Genomic DNA, 12378 nt, shown 5'->3' with positions numbered 1-12378 from the left:
CCTCACCCTAATCCCAACCCTGGGGCTCCATTTCAATTTTATTTACAGAAACCGGCGACCGGCCGTCGTTTGCCCACAGTATTTTTTTTTTTTTAACATTGCATTAACTTATTATTTTAGTTACCGAGATTTTTTTTTTTTTTTTTTTTTGCGTCCCCTTCAATACTGCAGAGGTTTCTATGCAGGCACAACCGTGACCTCACCCGCCCTCCCCACTCGAAGGCCCCTCCCAGAGTCCAGCGGCCGAAGCCCAGGTATAGCCCGGGGCCGCTAGGTCCTCAGGCCTGGGCAGGTGCCTGGGGCGAGCCGCGCCGCGCGGGAGGGCGGCCCCGGGGCCCGACTCCGCGGCTCCGCCCCCCGCGTGCCGAGCCACTCAGCCACCCCGCGGGCCCGCGCGCCGGGGCTCGGTGCCCGCCCAGGCCCGCCCCCGACGCCGGCCGCCGGGGCGCCGGCTCGCCCTATATAAATCGGCCATTTGTTTCGCTCCGCCCCAGAGTTCCGGACTCCCAGCCGGTTCTTACCGCGGTCCCGCAGTCGCCCGTCTCATTCCTTTCAACATGACAGATGCTGCTGTGTCCTTCGCCAAGGACTTCCTGGCGGGTGGAGTGGCCGCGGCCATCTCCAAGACGGCGGTAGCGCCCATCGAGCGGGTCAAGCTGCTGCTGCAGGTACCTCCGGGGATTGGGGGGGGGGGGGTCGAACCAGGAAGTGGGGGAGGGGGCGCGCAGAAAGCCTGGCCCCGGGGCCGGAGGGGAGGGGGTTAATTCTTCAGTCCCGTCGGGGGAAGCGGCCCGATGCGGGCAGGGGTGGCCGCAGAGGCAGACCGAAGGGCCAGCTCGGGGGAGGTGCTTTGGTGACCTGAAGTTCTGGAGCTAGGAAGGGGTCGGGGCGGAGAGAGGCGAGGAGGGCCTGGGCCTTGGCATCCCGGGGGGTGGGGGGGTAGCGGCGAGCTCGGAGTGGGCAGCCTAGCAGCGGCCACCTCCCGGGGGCCTGGAGGTCAAGGGCGAAGCCTGGAAGCCGGCACTGGAGGGAGGGACACCTGGCCGTGCCGAAGGCCTCAAGGTCGCGGCAAGGAGATAACATAACAGCACGGCGGAGGCCATGCGGCACGTCGGGGGGCCGCGCCGCCGGTGGACGCGCTCTCACCTCGCTGGGCCGGAAGCCGGCGCCGGGAAGCGCGTGTGCCCGCTGCGTCCGCCCCCGCGCAGCCGCCGCCGCGTCCCGGCCGCCTCGCGGCGCACTCCCCCGCTCCGGCCCTAGAGGGCGCCCCCGGACGGGCGCAGGACTGGGGGCCTGTGGGTCACCTCTGGGAGAGGAGCAGGGGCGGAATGGAACCCCGAGGCGGAGGCCACGGTCACCGAGGTGACCGCGCCCTAGGCGGGACAGGCCCAGATGCCTCTGAACCTGGGTCTGAGGTAATGACCTTTCTCCCAGGTCTAAAGGTCACGAGTCCGACCCAGGGTGCCCCCCCACCCAAAGGGGTGGAGGCTTCCTGCCTTCTAAGGTTGCAGAGCACTCCTTCCACGGGGACTGGCCTCCAAGGGTCGGGAGGGTCCATCCTGTATGATCTAGAAGACTGGCTGTGGGGAGTAGTTAATCCGAAAGCCCAGCTAGTGATAGGGAGGATAACATTTCTGTCTTCCTTCTCCGTGGTTGTAACTCTCCCTGTCGGCCCTCCTCTTGTCTATCAGGTGCAGCATGCCAGCAAGCAAATCACTGCGGATAAGCAATACAAGGGCATTATAGACTGCGTGGTTCGTATCCCCAAGGAGCAGGGAGTCCTGTCCTTCTGGCGTGGTAACCTGGCCAATGTCATCAGATACTTCCCCACCCAGGCTCTCAACTTTGCCTTCAAAGATAAATACAAGCAGATCTTCCTGGGTGGCGTGGACAAAAGAACCCAGTTTTGGCGCTACTTTGCCGGGAATCTGGCATCGGGTGGTGCAGCTGGGGCCACGTCCTTGTGCTTTGTGTATCCTCTTGATTTTGCCCGTACCCGCCTAGCAGCCGATGTGGGCAAAGCCGGAGCTGAAAGGGAATTCAAAGGCCTCGGTGACTGCCTGGTTAAGATCTACAAATCTGATGGCATTAGGGGCCTGTACCAAGGCTTCAATGTGTCTGTGCAGGGTATTATCATCTACCGAGCCGCCTACTTCGGTATCTATGACACCGCCAAGGGTAAGTTTGCTCTCTCTACTTTGAAGCTGTGTTCCTTTCATCAGAAAGGTGGTTAATGCCAGCCAGATTTTCCAGAGCCAGAGATTTACTGTAATTGCTAGAGGAAGCCGTGGTCATCCAGGGCAAACTCTGCGCAGGGATGAGATTTGGGGGGGGAAGGGGGAGTCGGGGGTGTAGGAAACAACAGACCCCTAAAACTCTGCTTTCTAGTAAAAGCGTCTCTTCCCTGTTCTCAGGAATGCTTCCAGATCCCAAGAATACTCACATCTTCGTCAGCTGGATGATCGCACAGTCTGTCACAGCGGTTGCCGGGTTGACTTCCTATCCATTTGACACTGTTCGCCGCCGAATGATGATGCAGTCTGGGCGCAAAGGGAGTAAGTTCCGTTGGAGCAAATGATAAAAAGACGCGCAGGCTGGGGACAAGCTGGGGCCACAAGCTAGCGGTGCCTGGCTTTAAAAATGAAGTCTGTTCCTGATGGTGGGATGGGGTTGATGGTGTCTGCCTTTGAGCGGGCCCTTTGGATGCCTGTGAATGAGGGTGCTTAAATGGTGTTAGAGCTTAAGGCCAAGGGGTCGTCTACATAGCCCTGTTCTCTACTCACGGCATCAGTAGTTCAGTATCCCCCAGGCGAATGTGTCAATGTCGAGTTTCCTGGAACTGCCATTGGCACTCTTGGAGGCGGGGCTCTGGTTTGGTCCGTAAGTCTGGGAAGGCCTCTCATCAGCCTTTGGTCACCGACTCCGTGTCTTTATTCTTTGCAGCTGACATCATGTACACAGGCACAGTGGATTGCTGGAGGAAGATCGCGCGCGATGAAGGCGCCAAAGCGTTTTTCAAGGGGGCGTGGTCCAATGTTCTCCGCGGCATGGGTGGTGCTTTCGTGCTCGTCTTGTATGATGAAATCAAGAAGTTCACATAAGTTATTTCCAAGCCTTCTCCCCCTCCCCCCTGCCCCGGAACAGGCATGTTGTATGATAGAACATATCCTAAGCATTCTTGACAGACTGTTGGCTGTCTCTTTATCGATGGCAACTTTCACTGGTTAAACGGGAAGCAATAATACCTGAGCAGTTTTCTCTTAAAGCCATTTCCACGATGATGGGACTCAATTATATTTTTTATTTCAGTCACTCCTGATAAATTTGAAGAAATAAAAAATATCTGAAATACGTTTTTGTCCTTGACTTGATTTGCATATGTGGTGAGGGCTACATTCGAGTAGATGTTTGTTACATGTCCTTTAAACACTGCAGTAGCTCCTGAGAGGGAAAGCTTTCTTTCCAAACCAGTCTCTAGCCCTTCACTTCTCAGACAATACCTTGGTCCTATGACCCAACGACATTCCCAATATAACAGCAGAATTCAGGCCCAGTGTATCCAGAACCACAGGTCTGTTGACTGGGGATGGTCCTAACTGAATGAGCTTTCTCCTAAAAGGACCATGTACCCACCTTTCCTGGTCCTGTGCTTACTAATCAAGAAATATAAACAATTGTCCACTTTAAAATGGTAATTGTATGAATCTCATCTAATATAAACAGGAGAAACCCTTCAAATGCAAGGTAGTAAGTGAATATTCACCCAGTTGCCTTCTGTCCTCCATCTTGACCCAGCCCGAGCCGAGCTGTTTTATCTAATCCCATTCAAAGCAGGATTAGGGCTGGCCCGGGTACACGGGGCTGAGATGGCAGTGCGGGTCACAATTATGGGAGGGAGTAGAACAACTGCCACCTCAACACTGATTTCAAAAAAAAGGAAATGTGGCATCTGCTGCCTTCTGTCAAACATGCTAATAATAAGCCAGGTCCTTGGAGGACACTTGTTTCTTTTGGATAAGCCCTTAAGCAGGATCTAAATGAGAAATGGTTAAGGGGTGCCTGGGTAGCTCAGTCATTTAAGTGTCTGCCTTCAGCTTGGGTCATGTCATGATCCTGGAGTCCAGGGATAAAGGCCCACATCCAGCTCCCTGCTCAACGGGGAGTCTGCTGCTCCCTCTGCCCTTCCCCCTGCACTCCTGCTCATGCTCACTTGCGTGCTCTCTCTCAAATGAATAAAATCTTAAAAAAAAAAATTGCTTCTGTAGCTCCTGGCTAGGCCTCAGAAATTCAGTGGATTTTGCCTGCAACCCAAGATTTGCATGAAGAATAAAGTGCCATGGCTGTCATATGGCAACCCTGAAAGTAGAAAGTGATGGGTGACCCATGCATGTGGGCAAAACCCATTCCTGAGCAACAGCACACGCCCCAGCAAGGTGAAGTGCAGCTCACGGCCAGGGACTGCATGGGGAGGTGTAGTGCCTGGTGGACCTTAGAGGTGCTTGTGGCATGCCCCCTGGCCAAGCACCAGGATCTCAGCATGGCTTGGTTCAGAATACTCCACAATGTATACCTCTATCAAAGCCTCAAGTCGTACATCTGAAATCTACACCATTTTTATATGTTAAAGATACCTCAAAGTTCTTTTGGGTTTGGTTTTGTTTTTGTAAAAAGAGAGTTTATTAGAGCACACAAGCAGGGGGAGAACACAGAGGGAGAGGCAGAAGCACACTTTGCTGCCGAGTAGGGAGCCCAATGCGGGACTTGATCCCAGAACCCCGAGATCATGACCTGAGCTGAAGGCAGATGTTTAAATGACTGAGCCGTCCAGGTGCCCCAATATCTCAAAGTTTTTGGAGAGCTGAAAACTCTGTTTTCATATATCCATATGAAAAATTCATATATTTCATAATTCATATATTCATACATATATTCAGAGAAGCCAGGCTCGTGCTGTTTGGTTGGGCAGTTAGGGAAGTTACTTGATTGCCCGAAGCCTTGGTTTTTTCACCTATAAAATGAGGATAATAATGCCTGCATCAGAAGGTTGTTGCAGGGGCACCTGGCTGGCTCAGTTGATCGAGCATGTGACTCTTGATTGCCGAGCTCTGAGTTCAAGCCCAACCTTGGGTGCAGAGAGCTTACAGATGTGCATACATACATACACACACTAAAATAAAAAACTAAAGAGAGAGAAGTACTTCAATTTGGATCCTGGCTCTTGTTTACTTAGCTGTATGACCTTGGGCAAGTCCCTTAGTCTCCCAAGTCTCAGTCTCCTCATTCATAAAATGGGCATATAACAGCGCTAACCCTATCTCCTAGGGGTGTTGTGAGTGAGGATCAAGTAACATAAAGCATCAGAACGAGCATGACATCTGGCATCTAGGAAGTAAGCACTCCAATGTGAATTTTTCATAATTACACTCCATTTTGTTCAATGCAGATTTGCCTAAGCAGAGCACTACTTAAGAATGAAATCAGCCGGGGCGCCTGGGTGGCTCAGTGGGTAAAGCCTCTGCCTTCAGCTCAGGTCATGATCTCGGGGGCCTGGGATGCAGGCCCACACTGGGCCTGCATCGGGCTCACTGCTCAGCAGGGAGCCTGCTTCCTCCACTCCCTCTGCATACTTGTGATCTCTGTCTGTCAAATAAATAAAATAAAATCTTTTTAAAAAATGAATTCAGCCAACAGACACACAAAAAGATGCTCGACATCACTCATCATCAGGGATATGCAAATTAAAACCGCAATGAGCTATCACCTCACATCTGTTAGAATGGCTAGCATCAAAAAGACAAGAGGATGGGGCGCCTGGGTGGCTCAGAGGGTTAAGCCTCTGCCTTGGGGTTGGGTCATGGTCTCGGGGTCCTGGGATTGAGCCCCTCGTTGGGCTTTCTGCTCAGCAGGGAGCCTGCTTCCCCCCTTCTCTCTCTGCCTGCCTCTCTGCCTACTTGTGATCTCTCTCTCTCTGGGTCAAATAAATGAATGCAATCTTTAAAAAAAAAAAGACAAGAGAAAACAAGCATTGGTGAGGACGTGGAGAAAAGAGAAGCCTCGTGTGCTGTTGGTAGGAATGTAATGGTGCAGCCCTGTTGGAAGTTTCTCAAAAACTTCAAAACAGAAATACCAGTAGGATCCAGTAATTCCACTGCTGGCCATTTACCCAAAGAATGGGAAAACAGCAATTCAAAAACATATATGCCCTCCTACTCATTGCAGCATTATGTACAATAGTCAAGATATGGAAGTAACTGAAGGGCCTGCTGATAGATGAATGGATAAAGATGTAGTGTGTATATGTAATGGAATAGTACTCAGCCATAAAAAAAAGAATGAGATCTTGCTATTTGCGACAACACGGATGGACCCGGAGGGTATTATGCTAAAATGAGAGAAGTCAAAGAAAGCCAAATACCATATGATTTCGTTTGCATGTAGAATGTGAAAAACAAAACCAAACAGGCCAACGGACACACACACACACACACACACACAGTCAAATACAGAGAACTGGTGGTTGCCAGAGGGGAGTCAAGTGTGGGGATGGGCAAAATAGGTTAAAAGAATTAGGAGAGACTAACTTCTGGCTATAAAATAAATAAGTCATTCCCTATGAAACACATAGGGAATAAAGTTAATAATATCATAATGTTACGATATAATATCCAGTCTGGTGACATAATGGACCCATTATAGCGTGCAGAATTCATATAAAATAAACTTCAGCTTAGGTCTTTTTCAGCTATGGATTTGATCCTGGAAGGGGGAAAGGGGCTCTCCGCTTAGGGTCGTGAACGACAATACAAGGGAACCCCAACCCCCTTTATGGCTATTACGATAGATATGTATGTACTCACTGATCCGGTAGCTATTAAAATAAACCTGGGACCGGGCATTAATGACCCGAAAGCAAGAAGTGGTGTGTGGTACAATTGGGTGGCTGACAAGGATGAGGGGTTTTTGTTGTTGTTCTTTCTATTCTTGTTATTCAATGATTTTTGAAATTTAATTTAAAGACAAAGTGGTTTTAATCTCTCCAAGCTGTGCAGGATAGTGCTATAGAATTCATTATGTCCATTATGTTCATGCGAACATGGATGGTACACAATCTTAGCAACACCCTAATTTATGCCGTTGTTTTGTCACTATCCAGTGCATAACAGAATCCGTGAAGCCTGATTTCAGGTGAGAGTACAGGTCAGCTTGCGCACAGCCTCGCTTTCCATTCCCGGGGCCTCTTCACTCAGTCACCGGAGGCGGTGTGCAGCGGGCGCTCTGGACCGCGGGAGAAAGAAACCAAGGGTGTCTCCCCACAGGGGCAGTTTTCGTGGATGGTAAGTCATTTAAGCCATTATTTTTGTATTAAAAGAGATGCAGATATGTTAGCGAGTCTCTTGCACAAATTGAATGCGTTTTAAAAACATAAGCTGTGACAAGAGTTCTTGCGTACCAAGGACCCGGGGCTGGCACTGTCCCCAGATCCCTGGGGGAACCTATTCATCCACCTCTGTCATTATAGAGACTTCGGTAGAAATTTTTTTAAAAGTACTGCTGTACCGGGTAACAGATTTTCAAGTGTCAGTATTACTGGGATGAATTTCATTTCTCCTGCGAAGTTCGCGCGTATAGTATTTCTCATTTGCGGGTTGGTTTTTTTTTTTTTTAAGATTTTTAACACCATTAACATCTGTACACGGTAATCAAAACCAAATAGTGAAGGAGAGCTACAAGACCAAAAGCAAATCTGTCTTCCCTCTCCTGCCCTCCGTGCCCCTCCTCAAAAGTAACCATTATGAACAGCTTCTGGTAAATCTCTCCCCACCAAAATTGACACATGTGGTTAATAGCGGCTGATTTGCTTTTATCGGAATCATATTCTGACTGCTTGGCTTCAAAATGGCATGATTCTTTCAGACTAGCGTCAGACAGTGGGGGTCTACCAGGACTCTCAGATGCTGTTGGAGCCAGAGGCGTCGGGGAAGGGGTAGCTTCCGGACTCGGAGCAAGGATTGATTTCTAAGGGTGACCCTTTATTATTGAAAACCCCAGACCAGTACTTTCCTTTCGGGTTTTACTTTTTTAGCTGTGGTTGCTGAGCAACCTGGGGGCAAGATGTGTCTCACATCAGAGCTTTGGTTTGTCCTGTAAAGTCCCCCTCCAGTTTTTGATGTCCTCGGGCTCCATCATTTTCACATAAAACCAAATCAGTGAAAAGACTATGATTAGGTGATTTAATCCTTCCAGAGAACATTTTAAATATCGAACACAGTTGTAAGTAAATAGTGCCTGACTCAGACTGTGTGGGTAGGTTGGCGTTGGCAAGTGAAATTACAAATGTAAAGATTTACATTAATTTTGGGACCAAGAAGCTGAGCAACAAAATAACAGCTCAGAGTTTGGGTCAAAGGTGAGCTGATTTACCTCCAGATGATTAATATCTGTCTTTTCAAAGCCTGATCTTATTATGTATAATGTGCACTTCGGTATGCGGGTGGAGATTTATTTGAACAACAAATACTGGGATGTGGCGATGTCTGGGCACAAAAAAAATGCCTTGTGTTCCACTTAAAATGTTTGGAGGAGCTTTTCCATCATTTCAGCCATTATTTGCTTGATGTGCAGGTGAACAAGTTCAGATGCATGGTGCTCTTCTTAGCCAAAGGCTTAACAGAGCCTTTGGTATCCTGGCAACAAATATAAACAATGTTCAAGTGGCAGATTGAATGGTTGTTTTTACTGGACCCTCTTCAGAGACAAAAACTGAGTTAAATTAAAAGAGTCTATGAATCCATGCCTTTTCCACGACTGTCAATGAGGGAGACAGGAGAAGAGAGGTCTGTTTTTGATGGTGAACATTCATTCTGGGATTTCATTTCCTTGGGCAACTTCTGCAAGGCAGGCAGGAAATGGAACACTCTTCGAGATTTAAGAGAATGTGCCAAACACGATCGCAGGACCCCTTTCACCAACTCGAACGTTTTCACTCCCAAATTGAAGATGGTCGTGGCTGGAAAGCCATAACCAGAGAGCAAAGTCTGTATTTTGCTGTTGACAGGTGGATTCCGCAGGGCCTCGTGTTGGGGAGCGAAAAGGGAAAGCCTACCATAAAAAGGATATTCCAGTGCCCTGCTCGGCCGGGAGCGGAGCCATCTCCTGGACAGGTGGCTGGCCAAGCTAATAACTTCTGGGCTTCAGAGCCACCCTTCCCCCAGAAGGCACCAGGGCAACATGTTGATTTGGTTGTATGGTCTCGTGGAATGTTCAAAAGTAAGATACGCTTGTGTTGTTGTTGTTTTTTAAAGAAGGTTCCAAAATTATATAAGCTAATGTCCCCACAAAACAAGTACTGACTCCTGCTGGTGGAAGGAATTCCCAGTCAGCCCTGTAAGGTGGGGCAGAGGCCTTACCCAAGTCTGGGACTTCCTTACCACCCAATCAACCCTGCTGTTCCCCATTTTCCCACTCGGGACTTACTTGTGGGTCTCTTGAGCTAGAGGTCTCGTTTTCAAACACCCAGCTTTCTCGCGTGACAACTCTCTAACTCAACTACTTTGCACCCCAGTTTCCCCAGCTGGCATAGTGGGTACCCCTAGTCCCTACCTCATAGGAATAGATTAAAAGGGTTAATATGTGTAAAGGGCTTAGAACAATACTTTACTTTTTTTTTCATTTTATTCCTGGGTTCCATCCCTGCCCTCCAGATTTTCTAAAATAGTCTCAAGAAAATGCCACACGTGCTATAAAAAGGGAATGGCACACACACACACACGCAGAGAAAATCATAAAGAAAGAAAAGGACACTTCTGAACTGGACCAAATAGGAACATTGCTTATAGGAAAATTCTGAGCTCTAACTCAGAGCACTCGTTTCACAACAATAATTATAAAGCACAGCAAAGGTAAAAGAAAAATTCCCTCCTGCCTCACACCCAGACCCCACTCACTGCTGGCCCATTGGGCATGGTGTGACCATAAGAGCTGCCTTTGCTTGTATAGTATTTCGCAGAATCCATGGGGTCCCAGCCTGATTTCCCAACCCTATGACTTCACTCCCCAGGGAAAAAAGGCACAGAAAAGAGGAAACATACCAAGGTCTTTGAAAGCAAGAGGTCTTTTTCCACTTTTGCCATTAAGCTCGCTGCTCAGGAGTGCTTTTATTATAAAACTTGAGACTTGAGATGGATTTATTCTAGAAGGGAAGGTCACGGGGTAAAGGCAGGTGTGTAAGCCACTAAACAAAAGCATGTCATTTGCCAATTAGGAGAGAAAGCTGAAAGTCAGCCAACCGACATCGTCTTTCCATTTCAGCCCCATGTTTCTCTGTATCTTGGGTCATCATGTGTTAGTGCTTTGGTCTGTCCACCAGGAAGATTGGAAAACAACTTTCCTTGTTGTGGCCCTTGTCAGAATCTCTAGAGCCAGACAGATTGGATGAAGTGAAGCCTGTTTCTTGCGATTAAAATAGTTGATACAACCAGGTACTGGGGAGTTTTCAGAAACTACAGAATCAGGGTAGGATCATGGCTGTGTTAACCTCTTCTGGGCCCGATGTCATGCTAAGCACTTCACAAGGATATGGACTAACTCTCCCGATCCTCTCAGGCCTGAGAGATAGGAATTCTAATTAATTCCATTTCACAGCTGACAAAACTGAGGCTTGCAGAAGCAAGATAATGCATGTACTCTGAGCTGTCTCACTTGCCAGGGGTTTCGAAGAGCATGACAAGGTGAACCTGTCCAATTTTTTATTGCGGGTCATGAAACATATTAAAATATGAAAGCCCGCTAGTTTCAATAGCAAAAGACAGAATCCACATGACAAATATTGAAGAGAAATTTTAATAAACAAAGCATGGTTTACAGAATCCATTTTTAGAGGACAGGTTGTTTTCTCTCCTTATTTTTATTATTTTTTTAAGATTTTATTTATTTTTTTGAGAGAGAGAGTGCATGAATGCGGGGAAAAGAGCAGAGGGAGAAGAAGAAGCAGGCTCCCCACTAAGCAGGGAGCCTGATGTGGGGCTTGATCCCAGGATCCTGAGATCCTGACCTGAGCCAAAGGCAGATGTTTAACCAACTGAGCCACCCAGGCACCCCTATTTTTCTTTTTAGCCAATTTAAGAATTATTGCTGTAAAAAATCACGAGAACCTAAAGCTCTCGAGTTAAATTTTATTTTATTCAAGTTTCCTTAACTTTTCCAGGACAGACCTTCCTTCTAAATGAAGGCTCTTGGCAGAGAATGCAGAGCTCCTGTAAGGTTGCATGCCTAGAGGCTGGGCATATGGGGCCCTAGGTTAGGCTTAGCCCAAACCGAATACCACAAGCACATGGCCAGATGGTGTTGGGCTCCCTTTCGCCTCTCACCAGGGTTGGGTCTCAGAAAAATGCAGAGACCTGACTGGGCCTTGGTCTGTTTTACCTATCTGGAGAGATATTGCTACTACTTTTTTCGGCGCATGCTCTGCAGTCCCAAACCAAACCACTTGTCATTTTCTAGTCACTCTGCCCATCCACTTTCAGGTTTCCAGGCTTTGTTATATTCTTACTATCCCGCCCCCCTGCCTCTTGGCCAGGACACAGTCCTTCAAGACTCAGCTGAAATCACATGTCTTCTTCCCCGGGGCTTCCTTCCCCAGACTCCACCGCCTAGGCTCTCGACCATCTTCTTTGAACTGCTAAAGTAGTCTATTTCTATCAGCTCCATGAGCACGGTGATTTTTGTCTGTTTCATTCATGGCTGTATCTCCTGTGCCTAGAACAGTGCCTGGCATGTAGTAGGTATTCAAGAAATAAGAATTGAGCGATTGAATTACAATGTTTATTTCATGTTTTGGTAGCCACGTGCGTCCTTGTCTGTTTCCATTTGGGGTTCTGTCTTGCTCCTCTTTATGTTCCTAACACTGAGCACAGAACCTAAGTCAAAGCGAATGTCCACTGGAGAGAGAAATGAGTGAACGAAGGAAGGAGGGAAGGAAGGAATGACACGTGGAATTTGTTCTTTTGCTTATCCATCAGCTTGATTGAATTTGGGCTGGATCCAGCCTCTTGCTACCTGGGGACAATTCTGTACTGAATCATGCAGGGCCTTCCAGACTTGATCTGTTGTTCAACTAGCCCCTGGGCTTACAGGGAGGATCTGGATACAGCAGGAGTTTGGAAATCCTGTCCTACTGTTACATTGTCCATGCTAGAGACCTAGTCCAAAGCAGTTGCTCCTACTATCCAGCGAGCACACGCAGCCCATTCGATCACAAGCCCCTGACACAGAGCCCTTCGTATGGAAAATACTCGAAGGATATCTGATTGCGATGGTGACAATGCTGAACACTGATTGTCACACAAGATGACTCAGGCCACTCCAGGGGAGAAGAACAGG

At 48.3% G+C, this 12378-nt stretch overlaps 1 protein-coding gene across 1 annotated transcript; it reads left to right on the top strand.

Annotated features, from left to right (window-relative positions):
* Positions 1-404: 404 nt before the first annotated feature.
* SLC25A5 (solute carrier family 25 member 5) lies at positions 405-3351 on the top strand. The gene is made up of 4 exons (XM_082716329.1): positions 405-668; positions 1692-2178; positions 2415-2555; positions 2944-3351. The coding sequence occupies exons 1-4, from the start codon at positions 558-560 to the stop codon at positions 3099-3101; spliced, it is 897 nt and encodes a 298-aa protein (XP_082572455.1). The 5' UTR covers positions 405-557; the 3' UTR covers positions 3102-3351.
* Positions 3352-12378: the final 9027 nt, after the last annotated feature.

The sequence above is a fragment of the Mustela nivalis genome (genome assembly GCF_964662115.1).
Source record: "Mustela nivalis genome assembly, chromosome: X".
In the NCBI taxonomy this organism is placed as follows: Eukaryota; Metazoa; Chordata; class Mammalia; order Carnivora; family Mustelidae; genus Mustela; species Mustela nivalis.
The sequence above is the reverse complement of the archived record's forward strand: the minus strand, read 5'-3'. Positions and strand labels throughout refer to the sequence as shown.

Coding starts and splice junctions, on each gene's coding strand:
- SLC25A5 (XM_082716329.1), top strand. CDS start 558: ATGACAGATGCTGCTGTGTCCTTCGCCAAGGACTTCCTGGCGGGTGGA. Junction 669..1,691: donor GGGTCAAGCTGCTGCTGCAG/GTACCTCCGGGG, acceptor CTTGTCTATCAG/GTGCAGCATGCCAGCAAGCA. Junction 2,179..2,414: donor TATCTATGACACCGCCAAGG/GTAAGTTTGCTC, acceptor CCCTGTTCTCAG/GAATGCTTCCAGATCCCAAG.